Source organism: Amblyraja radiata, chromosome 13 (genome assembly GCF_010909765.2).
Source record: "Amblyraja radiata isolate CabotCenter1 chromosome 13, sAmbRad1.1.pri, whole genome shotgun sequence".
Classification (NCBI taxonomy): Eukaryota; Metazoa; Chordata; class Chondrichthyes; order Rajiformes; family Rajidae; genus Amblyraja; species Amblyraja radiata.
The window spans coordinates 33,231,844-33,250,607 of NC_045968.1; the positions used below are offsets into that span (position 1 = coordinate 33,231,844).

The window sequence follows — 18,764 nt, forward strand, 5'->3', positions numbered from 1 at the left end:
TTAAACATTCTGATAGTAACTGCCTCAACTACCTCCCACCCTGTGTGTAAAAATATTGCCCCTCAGGTTCCTATTAAATCTATTCCCCCTCACCTTAATCTTATGTCCCAATGGCAAGACCCTTGATGTACAGAGGGATCTTGGCATCCGACTTCATAGCTCAATAAAAGGTAACAGCACAAGTTGATAGGGTGTTAGGCATAAGGCATGCATGCCTTCGTTTCAAGGGGCATTGAAGATAAGGCAAGTCATAATGCATCGTTTTAGGACTTTGATTATGCTGCATTAGGAGTAATGTGTGCATTTCTGGTCGCTCCATTACAGGAAAGATGTCAAGGCTTTGGAGAGGGTGCAGAGGTGGTTTACCAAAATGTCAAATGAATTAGAGAGTTTCAGCTACAGGAAGAGGCTGGATACACTTGGAATGTTTTCTCTAGAAAGTTGGAGGTTGAGGGGAGAGTTGATTGAAGTATGTAAAGTTATGTGAGGTATAAATAGCGTAGACAGTAAAAACTTTTACCCCAGGGTGGAAATGTCCAATACAAGAGGGCAATATAAGGTGAGAGGGGCAGATTTAATGGAGTACACAGGTGGGGACCTAGAACAAATTGCCAGAGGTGGTGGATCAGGCCGATTCGATAGTGGCGTTTAAGAGGCTTCTAGTTAGGCATATGGAGGCGCATGGAATAGAGGGATGTGGATCATGTGCAGGCAGATGACATGAATTCAGCTAGGTATCATGTTCGGCAAAAACATTGTGGGCCGAAAGGCATGTTCCAGTGCTGTAGTGTTCTATGTTTTAATAATAAATGAAACAATTATGTAATTCTCGCATTATCCAAATAAAATCCTTACTAGTGACAGGTGTTGCATTGTTGGGTGTATCTGCTCGCAAATACTGGGTGGTCTGTGTGGAGGGCTGCGACAGGCCCTGGGTGCTTCCACTCTCACTCATGCTGATAAAACAAACAAAAACAACACATTACCATACATAAGTAATTCAATTACATTTGCAATTTTTATGGCATTTTGTATTTGTGTTTTCAAGACTTAAAAGCCAAAATGTTCTCAAGGTAAAAAGAAAATCAAACTTTTTTCTTCAAAAAAGGCCTTTAGATAGAAAAGATCCAACATTTCTGCACAAAACATAAAAAACTCTGTGGTTTGTAATTCTACAAATGGTAGCCCAAATACAATTAAGAGACTACCTGCATCATGGTGAACAGACATGTTAAATGAAAGAAGGCAAACCCACCCAACCTTTATTTTTACATTGTCGAGCAACTGAGCAAAAAGGCATTTTTTAAAAATATTAATTTCTGGGTTTTGGATGCAGGCAATGACAACATTTAATATCAATTGTAAGAAATAACAATGGCTAAATGGACCAGATTCTACCAATTATGCTTACTGAAATACTGAATTCATGTAGTTTGCCTGCCTGTATGAAAAGACAAAACAATGCTAGTAGATGCAAGACACTATTTCTAATAGTTATCACTGAAAGATGGACATGGCAAAATTTAGGGAGAAGCTTGCACAAGTGGACAGCATGTTGGTGATGACAATGGAACTATTTAGCAAACTATACACACACACACATACATATACATATACATATATATAGAGATGAGATAAAGTTTGTGAATTGATGAGTTGCGGAGAAGGGCAGGAATAAGTGTATACTTCCTATTACTCCTTTTCCAACATGTACGGTTTAATTTGTGATGTTTCTGAGGTTATTCAATGAGTTGTGTATAGGTTTATTGTTCATTTCATTGTTATTTTTGGCTTTGTTTTTAATTTTTTTGTTTTACATGTTCGAAATAAAATATATACCACTATATTATAAATGACTAAAAGATCCAGGGGAAATAAATCACAATCCCTATCCACTTTCTGTATAACTTCAGCCTTCCTGTCCTGTAACAGTTTCATGAATCTGCTTGACAGACTGGAGAAGTGGGTGGGACTCTCTGGTTCTGTGCTGGACTGGTTCAAATCTTACTTGAAAGATCGGGATTATTTTGTTTCCCTTGGTAATTTTGAATCAGAACGTACAAAACTCACATGCGGGGTTCCTCAGGGCTCCATTCTTGGACCCATTTTGTTCAACATTTATATGCTCCCCCTAGCTCAGATCATAGAGCATTTTAACATATCCTACCACACTTATGCCGATGACACACAACTATATATCGCAGTGTCACCACATGACCATAGTCCCCTACACTCACCGAGCCAGTGTGTCAAACATATCAATGAGTGGATGAACCAGAACTTCCTCCAGCTCAATGCAAATAAGACAGAAATTATTGTCTTTGGTCCCAAAAAAACAAGGCGAGGTGAGTGCTCAACTCGACTCAATTGCACTGAAAACCACAGACAAAGCCAGAAACTTTGGTGTAGTTATGGACTCGGATTTGAATTTTAACAGCCATATAAAGACCATTACCAGATCTGCCTATTACCATCTAAAAAATATTGCAAGAATCAAGGGATTTCTGTCCAAAGAAGACACTGAAAAACTTGTTCATGCATATATTTTTAGTAGGTTAGATTATTGTAATGGCATCTTTACAGGTCTCAATAAAAAATCAATTAAACAACTGCAGCTTATCCAAAATGCCGCTGCCAGAGTCTTGACCAACACCAAGAAAATGGACCACATTACACCTGTCCTTAAATCTTTGCACTGGCTACCTGTGTGTAAGAGGATAGATTTTAAAATTCTGTTACTGACCTACAAGGCACTGAATGGTCTAGGTCCAAAATACATCTCTGACCTACTTGTTGTATATGAGGCGCCTAGACTCCTCAGGTCTTCAGGGACAGGTTTACTCTGTGTTCCCAGGGTCAGAACTAAAAAGGCTGAAGCAGCATTCGGTTTTTATGCTCCACACCTGTGGAACAAGCTCCCTGAACACCTGAGGTGTGCACAGACTGTAAGCGCATTTAAATCAGGCCTAAAAACACTGTTGTTTACTATAGCTTTTCCATAACCCGACATGCAGGTAATCTTAACCGTCCAATTTTAACCCTTTTATGTGCTCTTTAAAATCGTTTTATTGTTTCATTGACGTTGTTTTATTATTCATACATTTGTCGTATTGCTTATTTTGCAATTTTTAATTACTGACTATTTTATTTTTTCTTTCCTGTAAAGCACCTTGAATTGCTGTTTGCACGAATGGTGCTATACAAATAAATTTGCCTTGCCTTGCCTTCTGCACCCATTCCAGTTAGTGACATCCTTCCAATAGCTGAGTGACCAAACTGCAACACAATACTCCAACTGTGGGCACACCAACATCTTGTAGTGTTGCACAAGACATACAATTTTTTATAGTCAATTCCCTGACCAATGAAGCAAACATGCAGTATTACATACCCCCTAATTCTCTCTGTTCTACAACACTATGCAGTGCCCTATCATTTACTGCGCATGCCCTACCCTGGTTAAACTTACCAAAATGCAACACTTCCTACTTTTCTACTTTAATATTTATAAAACAATAATCGATTCACTTTCCTAGATAACCTAAACACTGTTGCAATCTTAAATAACCATTTTCATTATACCACCATTTTGATGTTATCCCTGATGTTATGCCAGGAGAGTCATATTCTCATCCAAGTCGTTAACATGGATGACAAACAGTGGACCCAGCATCAATCTCTGCAGTACACTAGTCACAAACATCCAATTTGAAAACCTTCATTTCTACCATCTGACTCCTAAAACCAAGTTAATTTTACATCCAATTAGCTAGCTTACACTGATCCCATGGAGAAACCAAGTGTAGGTGAGGTGAACACTTTGTGGAGCACCTCTGCTCAAACAACGAATATGAGCCTGAACCTCCAATGTTCAAGTAGCCTGCCACTTTAAATCTTCATCCCACTCTTACCCATGTGCTAGATCATTGCTGTGCGGATGTCCATCATAAACTCAAGGATCAGGAGCAGCTTCTATTTGGTCATGACCATCAGGACTCATTGAGATACCATATTGAATTTAATATTACTACCTTTTGAGAAGGAGTTCTAAAGATTTCAAAAATTAATGAAAACATTTTGCACCAACATTGTTTTAAATGGGCATCCCTTCATTTTTAGTTTGTGACCTCCAGTTTTACATTCCCCAATAAGAGGAGACACAGAGGAACACAATAGTGCATGACAATCTGTAGTTTCATCGGTCATCATTACAGTAGTGGCTTTATTTTAGTAGTTAATGTGGATGTCAATTAACTACTTTAGAGCTCCCAGTTTCAATACTGAGATCATCAGTACCTGCCTCTAAATGAAATAACATTTCCTACCATTTGTGACAATATTCATAGGTTTCCATTCATAAGATGGCTTTGGGGAATATTTTTAATGTTTAATTTGTGGATAAAAATAACCAGAGTTTGATCCTAACCTCAGGTACTGTCTTTGTGGAGTTTGAGCATTCTCCCTGTGACCGCCTGGGTTTCCTCCCGATGCTCCAGTATCATTCCACATCCCAAAGATGTGTGGATTTGTAGGTTAAATGGACTCTGTAAAAAGTATCCCTAATGTGCAGGGAGTGGGTGAGAAAGTGGAATAACATAGAACTTGAGTGAACATGTCTTGGATAGTCTGCATGAACTTGGTGGGCTGAAGGTCCTGTTTCATTGCTGTATCTCTAAACATTTACAATGATGACAAGCATGGTTAAACCGCTGTGCTACAATCTCATTTAAAATCAAAGCATTAATATTTAAAATACCACAACGTAATATAACACACTAACTTTATTTGAGTTTTTACTAACTTGATTGAGTTTTTTGAGGAGGTGACGAAGGAGATTGGTGAAAGTAGGATATAAGCGGAGAGTATACAATTAATGTCAAGATCCTTAACAGCATTGACGTGCAGTGAGATCTTGGAATCCAAGTTCACAGCTTACTGAAGGTGGCAACACAAATAGATAGGATGGTAAAGAAGGCGTATGGTATCTTGCCTTCATTGCTAGGGCATTGAGAAAAAGAACCAGGAAGTCATAATGCAGTTCTAAAAGGCTTTGACTTGGCTGCATTTGGAGTATCGCGTGTAGTTCTGGTTGCTCCATTACAAGAAGTGAAGGCTTTGGCGAGGGTGCAGTGGAGGTTTACCAGAATGCTGTCTGAATTAGAGGGGTTCAGCTGCAAGGGGAGCTTGGATAAAGTTGGATTGTTTTCTCTGCAACATTGGAGGTTGAAGGAAGACATGATAGAAGTATATACAATTATGAGAGAGTCAGAACATTTTTCCCAGAATGCAAATATCCAGCAATAGAAGGCATAGCTATAAGGTGAGAGGGGGAAGAGTTTAATGGAGATGTGCGGGGCACATTTTTTACACATTGCCGGTATGCATTGCCAGGGGTATTGGGGTGGAGGCAGATACAATAGAGGCTTTGTGATAGGCACATGAAAGTGAAAGGAATTGATGAGTATGGGTCATGTACAGGCAGATGAGATCAATTTAACTTGGCATCATGTTTACTGCAAACATTGTGGGCTGAACTATATTCTACCACTGATTAAATTTTCTCCAAAAATTGTTTACTTTAAAGAAAATGTAGGATTTATTCTATCTTTTTTATGTTTGTACCTTTAAAAACATAATTCCACAGCATTAAACTGGAAGTCACTCACCTTTCATCAATTTCCACTCTTTTCATACTGTGCAGGTGGAGAACAGCTAATATTATTGCCACCAAGAATATTACTGCGCAGCAAACTCCAACACTGATGTAGAATACACGGGTGGAGGTAGTGGGAGCTATGTGTACTGCATCAACTGTGTGGAACCAAGCACAGAATTATTATTTTTTTTAATATCTATTCCCATTATATCATGAGTGTGTTTAAATTGATATGTACAAGACAAACAATGTCCAAAGAAATTACATTGCTTGAGATAAACAACTGCAGCAGAGCACAAAGAAACCTTCCAATAGGTATTTTATAGGATCCTCCAGAAACAATTTAGTTAAGGATCCCAAAGGGGGCAGTCTTGCATTGAAGCCAATGGAATTGAACAAAAATACTCACCTGCAGAGGAGGAAAAGCAAGATCTAACAAAGTGATCATTTTCAGAAGGAATGCTTTGAAATTGAATATAGAGCAATACAGCACAAGAACAGGCCCTTTGGCCCGCAATGCCTGTGCCAACTATACCAATTTAAACTATCCCCATCTAAGCATGAACTATATCCCTCTTTTCCCGGCTTACTTATGGTGCTTGTCTAATTGCCTCTTACACGTTACTATCATATCTGTGTTCATCACCCTGCTGGCAGTTTGCTGCAGGCACCTAACACTCTGTAGAATTAAACCATTACTCTACATATTTCAGAATGAGTGAGTAGGTGAGAAGAGGAGCAATGCAGAAGATTTTAAAAGCAGCCATTAGCTGCTTTTCAGCAGGTCAGGGAAGGGTGGTCATACATATCAACATTTATGCCTTCTAAAACCTCTTAAACATCCCCCTTTTCAATGTTAACAAGGTCTGGACATCCCAATGCCCCTCACTAAAATCTGCAGCCCTTGACGGTCCAAATGGCAGTCTGGATGTGAAGTCAGAGGGCGATCTTGTGATCATAAATGGATACTTCTCATCTGTATTGGTGACTGAGAAAAACGTTTACTATTTTGATTTTAGACATGCCTGCAAAGAAGATGCTCCCTGTCTATCATTACTAGGTCCTATCTTTTGGTATTAAAATTAGTCTTTTCCAATTCAAGCCCTTAACCACTGCCATTCACCATTACTTCAGCAACTATGATCTTCTATGGACTGTTTTTCGTTGTTCTACACTTTAATTTTGGACTGTTATGGTCACCTAATATTACTGTTTTTAATTTCTTGTATCATTATTATATAATACTGTGTTATTGCATTAATGGACCTGTTAAGCAGCAGCAAGCAAGAATGTCATTGTTCCGTGGCCGGTACGTATGACAAATTAAAAACACTTGACTAATTTCCAGGGTGCAGAAAGAAAATCTGTAATTTCAATTTAGTTGTAGGGAAATGTTCATTAGTCAGTTCATTTCAGTGTTTCTTCCAGAGGACAATAAATTACCGAAGTCACCACTTACATGCAGCTCTTCCACTTTTGCTATTGTTTCTGCCTGGGTAAATGGTTTTTTTTTCTTCCTGTTCAGGTCCTGGAGAGATTTAAATAAAATCTGTTACTTTTTACTTTAAAGTAATATGAGAAACATATGTCAATAGACTTATATTTTAACTCCAGACTTACAATAACAAATGTTTTATTTGCTGCAAATAGTGCTCTCCTTCACAATCTGAAACTTTCCAAATAATTGGGGGGAAATTTTTTACGGGGCTCAGTCCACAGATTGGAAGTGATGTGCAGCACAACCTCTGCTTGGCAGTGTCAAATATCTGAATGTTTTAATGGTTTTGAAGTACATGTATGCGTGCATCCATTAACTTAACAAGAAAATCATTGTAACTTTTATTTAAAAACAGGTGTGAGTTTAAGTGTTTGCATATCACAGGACATTAAGAAATATTCAAATTAGAAACAATTCAGTGGCCAGTGAACTTGGGAACAGGACTCACTGGCAGTCAGTCTTTCTGGTAGAGCAGCCAGTCTCCCCTCTGCCGTGATCTGGTAAGATCATGTCCTGGACCACAGAAAGAAACATGGGGAAGGATCTTTTGTGCAACAAGATTGTCAAATATTAAATACATGCTGCAATGCATACTGCTGATTAATTGTGGACGGTCAAGTGGCCCAGTGGGTATCCAGTGATCCAGGTTTGATGACATCTGCGTTGAATGTGCATTCTCCATCTGAGCGTCTGGGTTTCACCCAGCTGCTTCAGTTCCTTCCCACATCCTAAACATGTGCTTATTGTTTAATCGGCTATTGGATATTAACATATATGTGGGTGGATAGTTGCTACAAAAAACGAGGAAAATTAATGGTCATTTTAACTACTAGGTTATAAGAAAATAAATGGGTGAATGGGGATTGCTCCAAGAGCTGGCAGGCCAGATGGCCTTTTCCTATGTCGTACTGAAATACACCCATATAAAATCCACCTGGAAAAGAAGAGACAGATGCTGGAATCTTGAGCAAAAAACAAAATGTCAGAGGAACCCAGCAGGTCAGGTAGCATCTGAGGAAGGAAAAGGACCAACATCATTTCAGGTTGGGATCCTTTTTCAGATTCAGACTGATCGTTCAGACTGATCCTTCTTCGGAGTGGAGGGGGCAAAACTGGAAGGGAAGGTGATGGGTTAATTGAGGTGAAATCGCCCGATTGGTCTTTGGCAGATTGGAGATATTAACCAAGGCTGGAGATAAAGTAGAGATAAAAGGCCATCAGATGTGGGGTCTATGGGAGGAAGATAAAATAAAACTTTATTCATCCCCGGAGCGAATTGAAATAGGAAGTGAAATGTAGATTAACTTCTACATGGAGCGATAGTTGGGAGAACAAAAAAAAATGGGGAACAGTGGGGGAGGATCCAAGATGAGTAAATGGAAGAGGGGATAGGAACTGTGTGACAGGAGCAGGGGATGCGTAAAGAAAAGTGTTCACGCTGGAGGATGGAACTAGGTAGGTGAGAAGTGCGAGGTGGGGTTACCTGAAATTGGAGAATCCAATGTTCATACCATTGGGTAAAGGGCCAAGTGAAATACAAAATGCTGCTCTACCAATTTGCACGCAGCCTCACTCTGGCAGTGGTGGAAACAGGGTATAGACAGGTCGCTAGGGCAAAGGGAAGGGTAATTATAATTGTCAGCAACCGGGAATTCCAACAAGCCCTAATGGACAGAGCGTAAGTGTTCGGCAAAATGACTGCCTGTCTGTACTTTGTCTTGCCAATGTAGAGGAGGCAATATAAGGGCACCAAATTCAATAGATCTGGTTGGAGGTGTGTATACCTGTCTCACCTGCAAAGGCCATTGAGGTATTTGAATGGAGATGAAGGAGGTCTACAGACAGGTATTGCATCTCCTGTGGTTGCAGCGGAAGGGGAGGATGGGCAGGTGAGGATGAGTGAACCAAGGAGTCGTAGAGAGACACAGTTCCACAGAAAGGGGTTAGGACAGAAGGATGTGGCATGTGGTGGGATTCGTTGAAAGTGTCAGAAAAGTCAGAGGATGAAGTGTTGGATGCGGAGGCTGGTGGGGTGAAAGGAGAGGACACGAGGACTCTATCCTGGTTCAGTCTGGAGAGATGGTTGGTGGTGGGGGCACAGGAGGCAAGAGCCGAACAACGGAAAATGGAAGAGACCACAACGATGGCCATGGGGAGAAAAATGACTTTTACTGAGGCCAAGGCTTGCTGGAGCTCCAGGTTGCTTGCCCATTTTAATTCCTCTTCCCATTGCACACCAACCTTTCTATCCTCGCCCTCCTCCACTAGATTCACCTGTTCTTGCCCCATCCCTTCCCATTAGCTCTCTCTCCTCTAGCTTTCACCCCTCTCCTTCTTCAATCTCAATCCAAAACATTATCTGTTCTTTACCCTCTACAGATGCTGCCTGGCGGCTCAGATCCTCCAGCGCTGTTTCTTCCCCCACCTGGAAAGGAATCCAATCTCACAATTCTGCAGCAATCTTTCCTCTAAAAGTGAAGCTTGAAATCGAATATTTCAATCTTTGCTGCTAAGTGCTATCTTGCTCTCAAGCTCCACCTCCAACTCTTTACTCCCCTTCCTTGCCATTTCTCTTTCAGGGAACAGTCCACAATCTGTCTCACGCTATTGTGGACTGCATTACACGCAGCCATTTTCTCAGCAGCCATTATATCTGTTCCGACAATGCCAAATTCTATATTATTGCCTCCAGCACATTTTTTCCACTCAGCCACGCATTCCGCCACATCACTGACAAAGTCTTCAACCATGACTATTCAATTTTTGTTTTGCAGCGTGTCTCACCCTTCCCCTTCCAACCCAGATCCATGTCATAAATTCAGGTCCGAGGAGCAGAATGACCCCGCCATTCAATCATAGCTCATCTATCTTACCCTCTCAACCCCATTCTCCTGCCTTTTCCCCCATAACCCTTGACACCCTTACTAATCAGGAATCTGTCAATCTCCACCTTAAAAATATCGAGCATGTCGTCTAGGTAGCAGCAGCCTGAAGTAAGCGAAGGGCTCGCTGGTGCAGATCAGTGGCACCAGCGCCTAGTTTTAAGGTGAAACACACAAAGTGCCAGAGTAACTCAGCAGACTGAATAGTCTGTAGAAGGGTCCCGACGTCACTTATCCATCTTCTCCAGAGATACTCCCTGACCCTCTAAGTTACTCCAGCAAGTTGTGTCCTTTTGTGTATTAATCATCATCTGCAGTTCTTCGTTTCAACTACATACAATGATAATACCGTACTCAGTTTTAGTTTAGTTTAGCACCGAAACAGGCCCTTCAGCTCACCGAGTCTGCACTAACCAGCGACCACCTCGTACACTAACAATATCCTACACACTAGGGACAATTTACAATTCTTACCAAAGACAATTAACCTACAAACCTGTACATCTTTGGGATGTGGGAGGAAACCGGAGTGTCCAGGGAAAATCCACGCCGTCTCAGGAAAACGTACAAACTCCTTACAGACAGCACCAGTAATCAGGATCGAACCCAGGTTTGCTGTATATAAAGGGTATACTGTATATAAAGTTAAGAAAGGCATAGATAGGTAGACATTTCCTAGGGCAGAACTTTAAGGTGGGAGGAGTAAAATTGAAGGGAGATGTGCAGGGCGAACTTAGCCTCCCTCCCCACTGAGTGGTGATGCTAAAAACACACTGCCAGGAATGTTGGTAAAAGATGATACAATTGTGACGTGCAAGAGGCTTTTAGATAGGCACATAGATATGCAGGGATTGGAAGGAATATGGATCACGTGCAGGCAGAGGAGATTAATTTAACAGTCAAACAGTTTCCTGTGTGACAAATAGATAATACCAAGCTAGGACATAACTTCTTCCCTAAACATTAGTGAACCTTTTAAAAAAAAATAGAATTTGCTGTTTCATGGTTACCATTGTAACTTACCTAAATCACAGAACTAATAATAACACTTGTATGTATTTATATTATATGTAATATATTTATATTACATACTCATATGTATTTATATTCTTTACAACATCATCCAATCTGCACCATTTAATTCCTTATTGCCCCTGATGGGGAAAGGATGGATGCACACAGAGTTAGGTCAAATTATTAATTAATTTAATGTGCACAACAATGGTGCTATTATTACAAAATCAAATAGTGTTCAAAAACTTTGCTTTATCATAAGAGATATTTGAAATTGTCATATTTTCATAAAAGACAAAAAACTGCTTTGCAGCATTTCTTACTTTTGTAGCACATTTTCCTCCTTTTGAAGTTTAGAACTGTGATGTTCTTTGCAGAGTTAATAGTTAGGTTAAGCTGTATTTCCATTGTGACCTCCGAATCAAAATTTCCCGTGCATAAAAGATCCACTCTAAATACTGAAAAAGACAAGGAAAATTGTGAAGATTATTGCTGACATGTGCCCAACAAAGATGTTGCACTAGTGCAATTGCCACATAATCATAACTTCAAAAGGTTAATTTTTACTCGTATAGTTATATGGAAAGGAGAAAAAAGTGACTGAGGTTTCACAGCACGCATTTACATTCACAGTTGGTCATTGAGGTTTTTCAAGCAAATCAGGATATCAAAATGCTTGCAGGATTTTATCTTTTGTCTCACACGTGTCAATAACTGGTACATGTTATATCAATCAGTGATGATAGGCTCAATAATAGAACCAAATGGACCATGTTTTTTCGTACGTCTAAAGAAACTCCAATTTAAAATTCATGTTCAAAAGCATAGAAAAGATTGCAAAGCACTCAATGTGAGCTCCTGTACATTGGAACGGCCAAATGTAGAGTCAGTGACCGATTGTCCGAACACTTGCGCTTGGTCGGCCGAAGTCTATGAGATCTCCCGGTTGCTAACCACTTTAACTCCCCTTCCCATACTGACTTTTCTGTCCTGGGCCTCCACCATCACAGACAAATTGGAGGTACAGCATCTCATAATTTGCTTGGGTGGCTTACAACCCATCAGTATGAATGTTAAAGAATTCAAGTTTTTGTAACATCTTCTCACACCCCCTCCTCTCCATCCCGCTGGACTTTTAACCAGTTTCACTGTTCTCATCAATTTATCCATTTGTCGCTTTACCTTCGCCCCTCGATTCCATCCAAGGACCCAAGCAGTCTTTCCAGGTGAGGCAGAGGTTCACCTGCACCTCCTCCAACCTCATCTACTGCATCTGCTGTTCCAGGTGTCAACTGCTCTACATCGGTGAGACCAAGCGCTGGCTTGGCGATCACTTCGCCCAACACCTCAGTTCGCAATACCCAACCTGATCTCCCGGTGGTACAGCACTTCAACTCCCCCTCCCATTCCAAATCTGACCTTTCTGTCCTGGGCCTCTTCCATGGCCAGAGTGAGGAACAGCACCTCTTATTTCGCTTGGGTAGTTTACACCCCAGCGGTATGAACGTTGACCTCCAATTTCAGGTAGTCCTTGCTTTCTCCCTCCTTCCTCTCCCCAGCTCTCCCACAGCCTACTGTCTCCACCTCTTCTTTTCTTTTTCACGCCCCCCCCCCTCCCCCAACATCACTCCTAAGGGTCTTGACCCGAAACGTCGCCTATTCCTTAAGCAGCTCCATAGATGCTGCCTCACTCGCTGAGTTTCTCCAGCTTTTTTGTCTACCTACGATTTTTCCAGCGTCTGCAGTTCTTTCTTAAACATTTCTTAAGGAATGATTAATGTAGTTTAATGGAAGTAAGTGCGAGGTGTTGCATTTGGGAAGTCATACCATGGCAAGACCTTCACAGAGAATGGCAGGGCTCTGGGGAGTGTTGTAGGACAGAAGAACAGAAGGATCTTGGAATGCAATTCATTGTCTCTTGAAAGTGGCATCTCAGGTAGAGAGGGTGGTCAAAAAGGCTTTGGCACATTGGCCTTCAACAGTCAGGGTGTTGAGTATAGAAGATGGGATATTATATTACAGTTGTACAAGGCATTGGAGAGGCATAATAAAGACCATCTTACAATTCTTTACCGAAGCCAATTAACGCACAAACCTGTACGTCTTTGGAGTGTGGGGTGAGACCGGAGCACCTGGAGGAAACCCACGCGGTCATAGCGAGAATGTACAAACTCCGTACGGACAGCACCCGTAGTCAGGATCGAACGTGGGTCTCTGGTGCTGTCAGGCAACAACTCTACCGCACCATTCTATCAGCGTCAAGTGTAGATCATGTCAAACGTAGATTCCCATCTTTCTCACCTGATACAGTGCGTGGAACCTCTCCTTGTACAGAAATGTTAGCTTGAGGCATGTCCATGGCTGCTGGGTCATCCACCTGAAAACCCAATTTGTATTCAACCTGTTGTAGAAAATATAACAAAATAACATGAGAATAAATCATTTAACTTCCTGAATACCATCAATAAGATAATGCCAAATTAATTTTTTCACAGGTCATATTATTTATTCATTGCAACAGGACTAAATTGATGAAACCGTCAGATAAGGGTCGAGAACACAGGTTGAATGCTGTTTCCGGAACCCTCGGTTCCGGAGCCTTTCTGGATTATCCTTTTTTATGGACCAACAGAGGTCACAACATAATGAAATGACAAAAACACCCCTGGCTCGCTAAAAACGCCCCTCCCATGTCTTTAAAGCATCATGGAGTGCCAGAAACTTAAATAAAATAAATATAAAATGTAAACTGATTGTGAATGGAATGACTGCCGACACATCCCCGGCTCCCACTGTCTTCCCGTCCATTTAAAGCATTGCTTCCGACCTCCCTCCTGACTTGCAATGTGCACCAACTAGCCCTTCTTCACCAATTCACACGGCTGTTGTTGCGGCTCATGTTGCAGCCCCTGCTGACAGCGCTTTCTTTGGGTCGTCGCCCCCTCTGACCCACCCCCTCCTCCTTCTCCCCCGGAGTAGCCAACATACTCCACCCTGGAAGTGACAGCAACTGAGATAAGAGGGAACCCCACAGTGACCCAGCACTTTCAGTTTTGTGCAGTGGCCTCAAGAAAGCATTGTCTCCAGGAGCGACAATGTGAGTCGCAACAGCCTTGTTAACCCGATAGGCTGGTGCAGACGAGGCATCTGCGTCTAGTTTTAAAGTGAAATGACCCAAAGTGCTGGAATAACTCGGCCAACTGAATGTCTGAGGATGTGTCCCAATTTCACCTATCCATGGTCTCCAGAGATCCTGACCCACTGAATTACTCCAGCACTTTGTGTCTTTGCGGTGGGTGAAGAAGGGCTCGCGGGTGCACCTTGCGAGTCAGGGGTGGGGTCGGAAGCCAGAGCTCCAAATGGCCGGGGAGATGATTCAAGCTGGAGATGGGTCGGCAGGTCCGTCCGTTATATCCACCATCTGTTACAAGGTGGTTGTTAAAACAAGGGTTTATTGTATTGTTTTTACGAAAAACATAGTTGATTCTTTCACAGTATAGGGACAGGATGGGGAAAAAGCACTCGTCCATCTGTTCCAAAAGCAAGTAATTCCCATCCCAAATAATCCCCTCAAATAGCTTCCCCACTCCTAACACGAGGTCACCTGCCTATAATTTCCTGGATGCTCTCTACTTTCCTTCTTAAACAAAGCAATAACATTGGCTGATATACACTGGGACCTCACCTGTGCTTAGAGAAGATACACATATTTGTCAAGGCCCCTGCAATCTCCTCTCTTGTCTCTCAGAATAACCTCCAATGCATTACATCAGGCCCTGGTGATTTCTCCCACATTGCAAAGATGTGCAGGTTTGCATGTTGAAAATGGTTTATTTGCATTGCCGTTAGTGTGTATTGGATAGAATTAGTGTACGGGTGATCATTGGTTGGCGTGGACTCAGTGGGCCAAAGGGCCTGTTTCCATGCTGTATCTCTAAACTAAACACTCCTTTCCTCAGCTCTCCTCATTGAAGGGACATCTTAAAGAGATGTATAAGATCATGAGGGGAATAGATAGGGTAGATGCAGAGTCTTTTACCCAGTCGGGGAATCAAGAATCAGTGGACATGGTTTAAGGTGAGAGGGGAAAGACCCCGAAGGGCAACGTTTTTACAAAGGGTGATGGGTATGTGGAACAAACTGCCAGAGAGGAGTTAAGGCAGGCACTATAACATTTGGACAGGTACATGGATAAGAAAAAAATTAGAGGAATATGCGCCACACGTGGGCAGGTGGACTAGTGTAGATGGGGCTTCTCGGAATGGACTAGTTGGGCTGAAGGACCTATTTCCTTGTTGTCTGACTTGATGACTCTCTCCAATTTGTCCATATCTTCACTTTGTTCATCATATTCCAAAGTACTTGAGCTGTGGCATAATTGTAGAACACAATTCTAGCCTATTTCCTTGGTCTTACATTCTACGTCTCATCTGATAAAGGAAAGCAACTTACATGCATTTTTTAATCAACTTACTCTGCCTGCTCTGCTACATCTGTGGATGTTCTTTTCTTCAGCACTACTCAATATCTCCCAATATTATATATTCCCTTACCTTGTGCAACTCCTGAAAAGCATTACATTGTACTTCTCTGGTCTGAATTGTATTTGCCACTTTTCTATTGAATTGACCAGACCGGCGTGTCTTATAACTCAGTAAACAAGAATGGGATCAAGCAACTGCTCACAAATGGATCTAGCTGCTCCAGCCTTGAGCTCAACCCTCCTACATCCTATTTACAGCTAATTGCAACAGCTATATCATGAGGGGTATTTAATGAGGATGGAATGAAATCTTTGAAAGATTTAGGAATTCAGAGCTATGAAGAAGAGGAGTTAAGGACAGAAGAGGATTCATATTGAATGGTAGAACAGATGAGGGCGAGATGGTCTCCTCCACCTCCTAATATCTGTGCACTGAACAATGGAACAGAGATAAAAAACGCTACCAAGGGAACTACGCCTATGAGAGGCTATCATTTTAAGATGACTATTAAAAATGATGCAGAGGAATGTGTGGTTAAACACATTGACAGCTACAGAAGTATTTTGATGGATCAAGATCCAAAAGGTAGGCAACTGAAGTTTTGTAAGAACATATGTAAAACTGGGGGATAAATTTTCCTGAAGGCTGTACGTAAAAAGAACAAGGAAGTAGAATGTGGATGTGTGCAACAAGGTGATCAGAGATGGTCTTTATTTATGTCATGGAATAGTCTACACCGTAGAAAATAGATGCAGGAGTAGGCAATTCGGCCCTTCGAGCCAGCACCGCCATTCAATATGATCATAGCAGATATCCAAAATCAGCACCCCATTCCGGCTTGTTCCCCATATCCCTTGATCCCCTTAGCAGGGCTCGAAATTAACGGTTGCCTGGGTGCCACTGACCACTCAAAGCGCCGCCGGGCAACCTAAACACCGAGCCATTTTACCCGCCTTGGCAACCAGATACTGGTTTGTACCGAAGATAGACACAAAAAACTGGAGTAACTCCGCGGGTCAGGCAGCATCTCTGGAGAAAAGGAACGCGACGTTTTGTGTCGGCGGTGACGGCTGTATTGCGTGGGAAAGATACTAGGTGCGGGGTGACGAAGGGTCGCAGCGAATGACGGGCCCCGAACAGCGGCACCATCTACTCCTCCTCCGGCACCCCGCTCGCCCTGATAGCGGCCGCTGCTTGCAAACCCGCTAACGGCGTTTTTTTTTTAAAAACTCCCGCACGCCGAGGCCGGGAGGAAGGAGGAGGCTTCGGCGTGCGGCAGGGTTTAAAAAAAAAAAAGATTTATCGCCATTAGCGGGATTGCAAGCAGCGGCCGCTATCAGGGAGGAAGAGGAGATGCAGCCGCTGTCGCGGCCGCTGTGCGGGACCCGTCATTCGCTCCGACACTTCTAAAGCAGCTGCACCATAGATCCTATAGCTATAGGATCTTTGAGCTGCACCGCTCGGCCCCGCACCTTGCTGTTGGCTGGCAGAGGAGGGAGGCGATGGCGAGGAAATCCCAACGGCCAAGGTAGCGTGACGATGTTGTCTGAGGAGCGCTAACCCTCCTTCCTCCATACCTCGCCCCCCTTCTCTCTCTCTCTCTCTCTCTCTCTCTTGTACGCCCCCTCCACCCCCCCCCCTATCCTGGGACCCCTCCTCTACATCCCGCACTGATCCCCTTTCCCGCCTCTGTTCAGTCCTCACTGACATCCCCTGTGCTCCCCTCCCCATCTCCCCCCCCCCCCAATCTATTCATCCAGCGCTGATCACCCTATCCACCTCGCATTAATTCTCCTGCCGCCACCCCCCCCCCCCCCCCATCCATCCTACACTGGTTCCCCAATTCACCCTTTCCCATCCATTCTGCATTTCTCCTCCATCCATCCTATACTGATCCCCATCCATCTTGTACTAATCCACGCATTCATCCCATACTGACCCACCCTCCATTTACCCTGCACCTTCCCCTCATTCATCCTGTAGTGATCTCCCATTCATCCTGCACAGACCCTCCGATCCACACTGTACTGACCCCCCCCCCCCCCCATTCATCCTGCACTGATCTCCCCCCCCCACCCCCCCCATCCATCCTGTACTGATCCTCCCATTCAAGAAGAATGGGAGGAACAGTCTGAAGGATCTTGACCCGAAACGTTGCCTATTTCCTTCGCTCCATAGATGCTGCCTCACCCGCTGAGTTTCTCCAGCACTTTTGATATACACTGGGACCTCACCTGTGCTTAGAGAAGATACACATATTTGTCAAGGCCCCTGCAATCTCCTCTCTTCAACACCACTGACATCCCCCGTGCTCTCCCCACACAATTTTACCTACTCCAACCAACACGTACTAATTCACCTGCCTCAATCCATCCATTCTGCACTGACTGCCTTCTAACCCCCCACCCCCCCCCCACCCCCCCGGCCATCTATCCACCCCGCACTGATTCACACACACCCCTCTCCCTGACCCTATTGTCCTGGAAATGTCTTCAGAGCGAACATTGACTATGTCTGATAACAGAATGCAATCAAATGTGTTTTAATTCCCAATGTTATTATTTGTTTTAATCCATAAAGATTGATTAATTAAATTGTAAACACGTGAAACATTAAAACCGCAGTGTTCGATTGTCACTGCTACCGTTGACACATTATCACAGAATTCATTTTAACGGCAAATCAATGCTCTTAATATGGAGTATCAGTACTGTAGTTATTTAATGCGCAACATTCACAACTATACGTACGTATATATGTTACCATGGTCCAGGATTTATTGACACAGGTTGATCATACGCTGAATAATCCAACCACATTTTTGTTTGGAAGTGGAAAGAACTAATAGAAATTGCATTAATTGCAATGTGTAAAAAGAGTTGAGATACTGTCTTATAATTTTGCTGCATGTCATTGAGGGATATATCATATCTTGATTGATAAATGTTAAGTTTGTGACTTTATTTGAAGCAGAAATAATATGTGAATGCTTCATTGAGCATAATTCCGACTGGTAACTACGCACTTTGTCCGAGCACATTATCGCACGCGTCATGCAAGCCATCTTAAATGACCACCTAAACTGTCATTTGGCAACCTAAAAAGCTGCCAAAGTTGCCCGGCTGGCAACAGGGAAAAAAAGTTACGCGAGAGCCCTGCTTAGCCCTAAAAGCTAAGTCTAACGCTCTCTTGAAAACATCCAGTGAATTGGCCTCCACTGCCTTCTGTGG

General features: G+C 42.6%; 1 protein-coding gene across 1 annotated transcript in view; it reads right to left on the reverse strand.

The window, feature by feature from the left end:
- The window catches only part of ryk (receptor like tyrosine kinase), a 49,652-nt gene that overhangs the window by 22,171 nt on the left and 8,717 nt on the right, over nucleotides 1-18,764 (reverse strand). The window contains exons 3-7 of the mRNA XM_033031683.1: nucleotides 13,352-13,451; nucleotides 11,374-11,508; nucleotides 7,116-7,184; nucleotides 5,667-5,811; nucleotides 856-956 (exon numbers count right to left, since the gene is read on the reverse strand). Coding sequence (XP_032887574.1) covers nucleotides 856-956; nucleotides 5,667-5,811; nucleotides 7,116-7,184; nucleotides 11,374-11,508; nucleotides 13,352-13,451 — 550 coding nt within the window. The remainder of the gene's footprint in view (nucleotides 1-855; nucleotides 957-5,666; nucleotides 5,812-7,115; nucleotides 7,185-11,373; nucleotides 11,509-13,351; nucleotides 13,452-18,764) is intronic.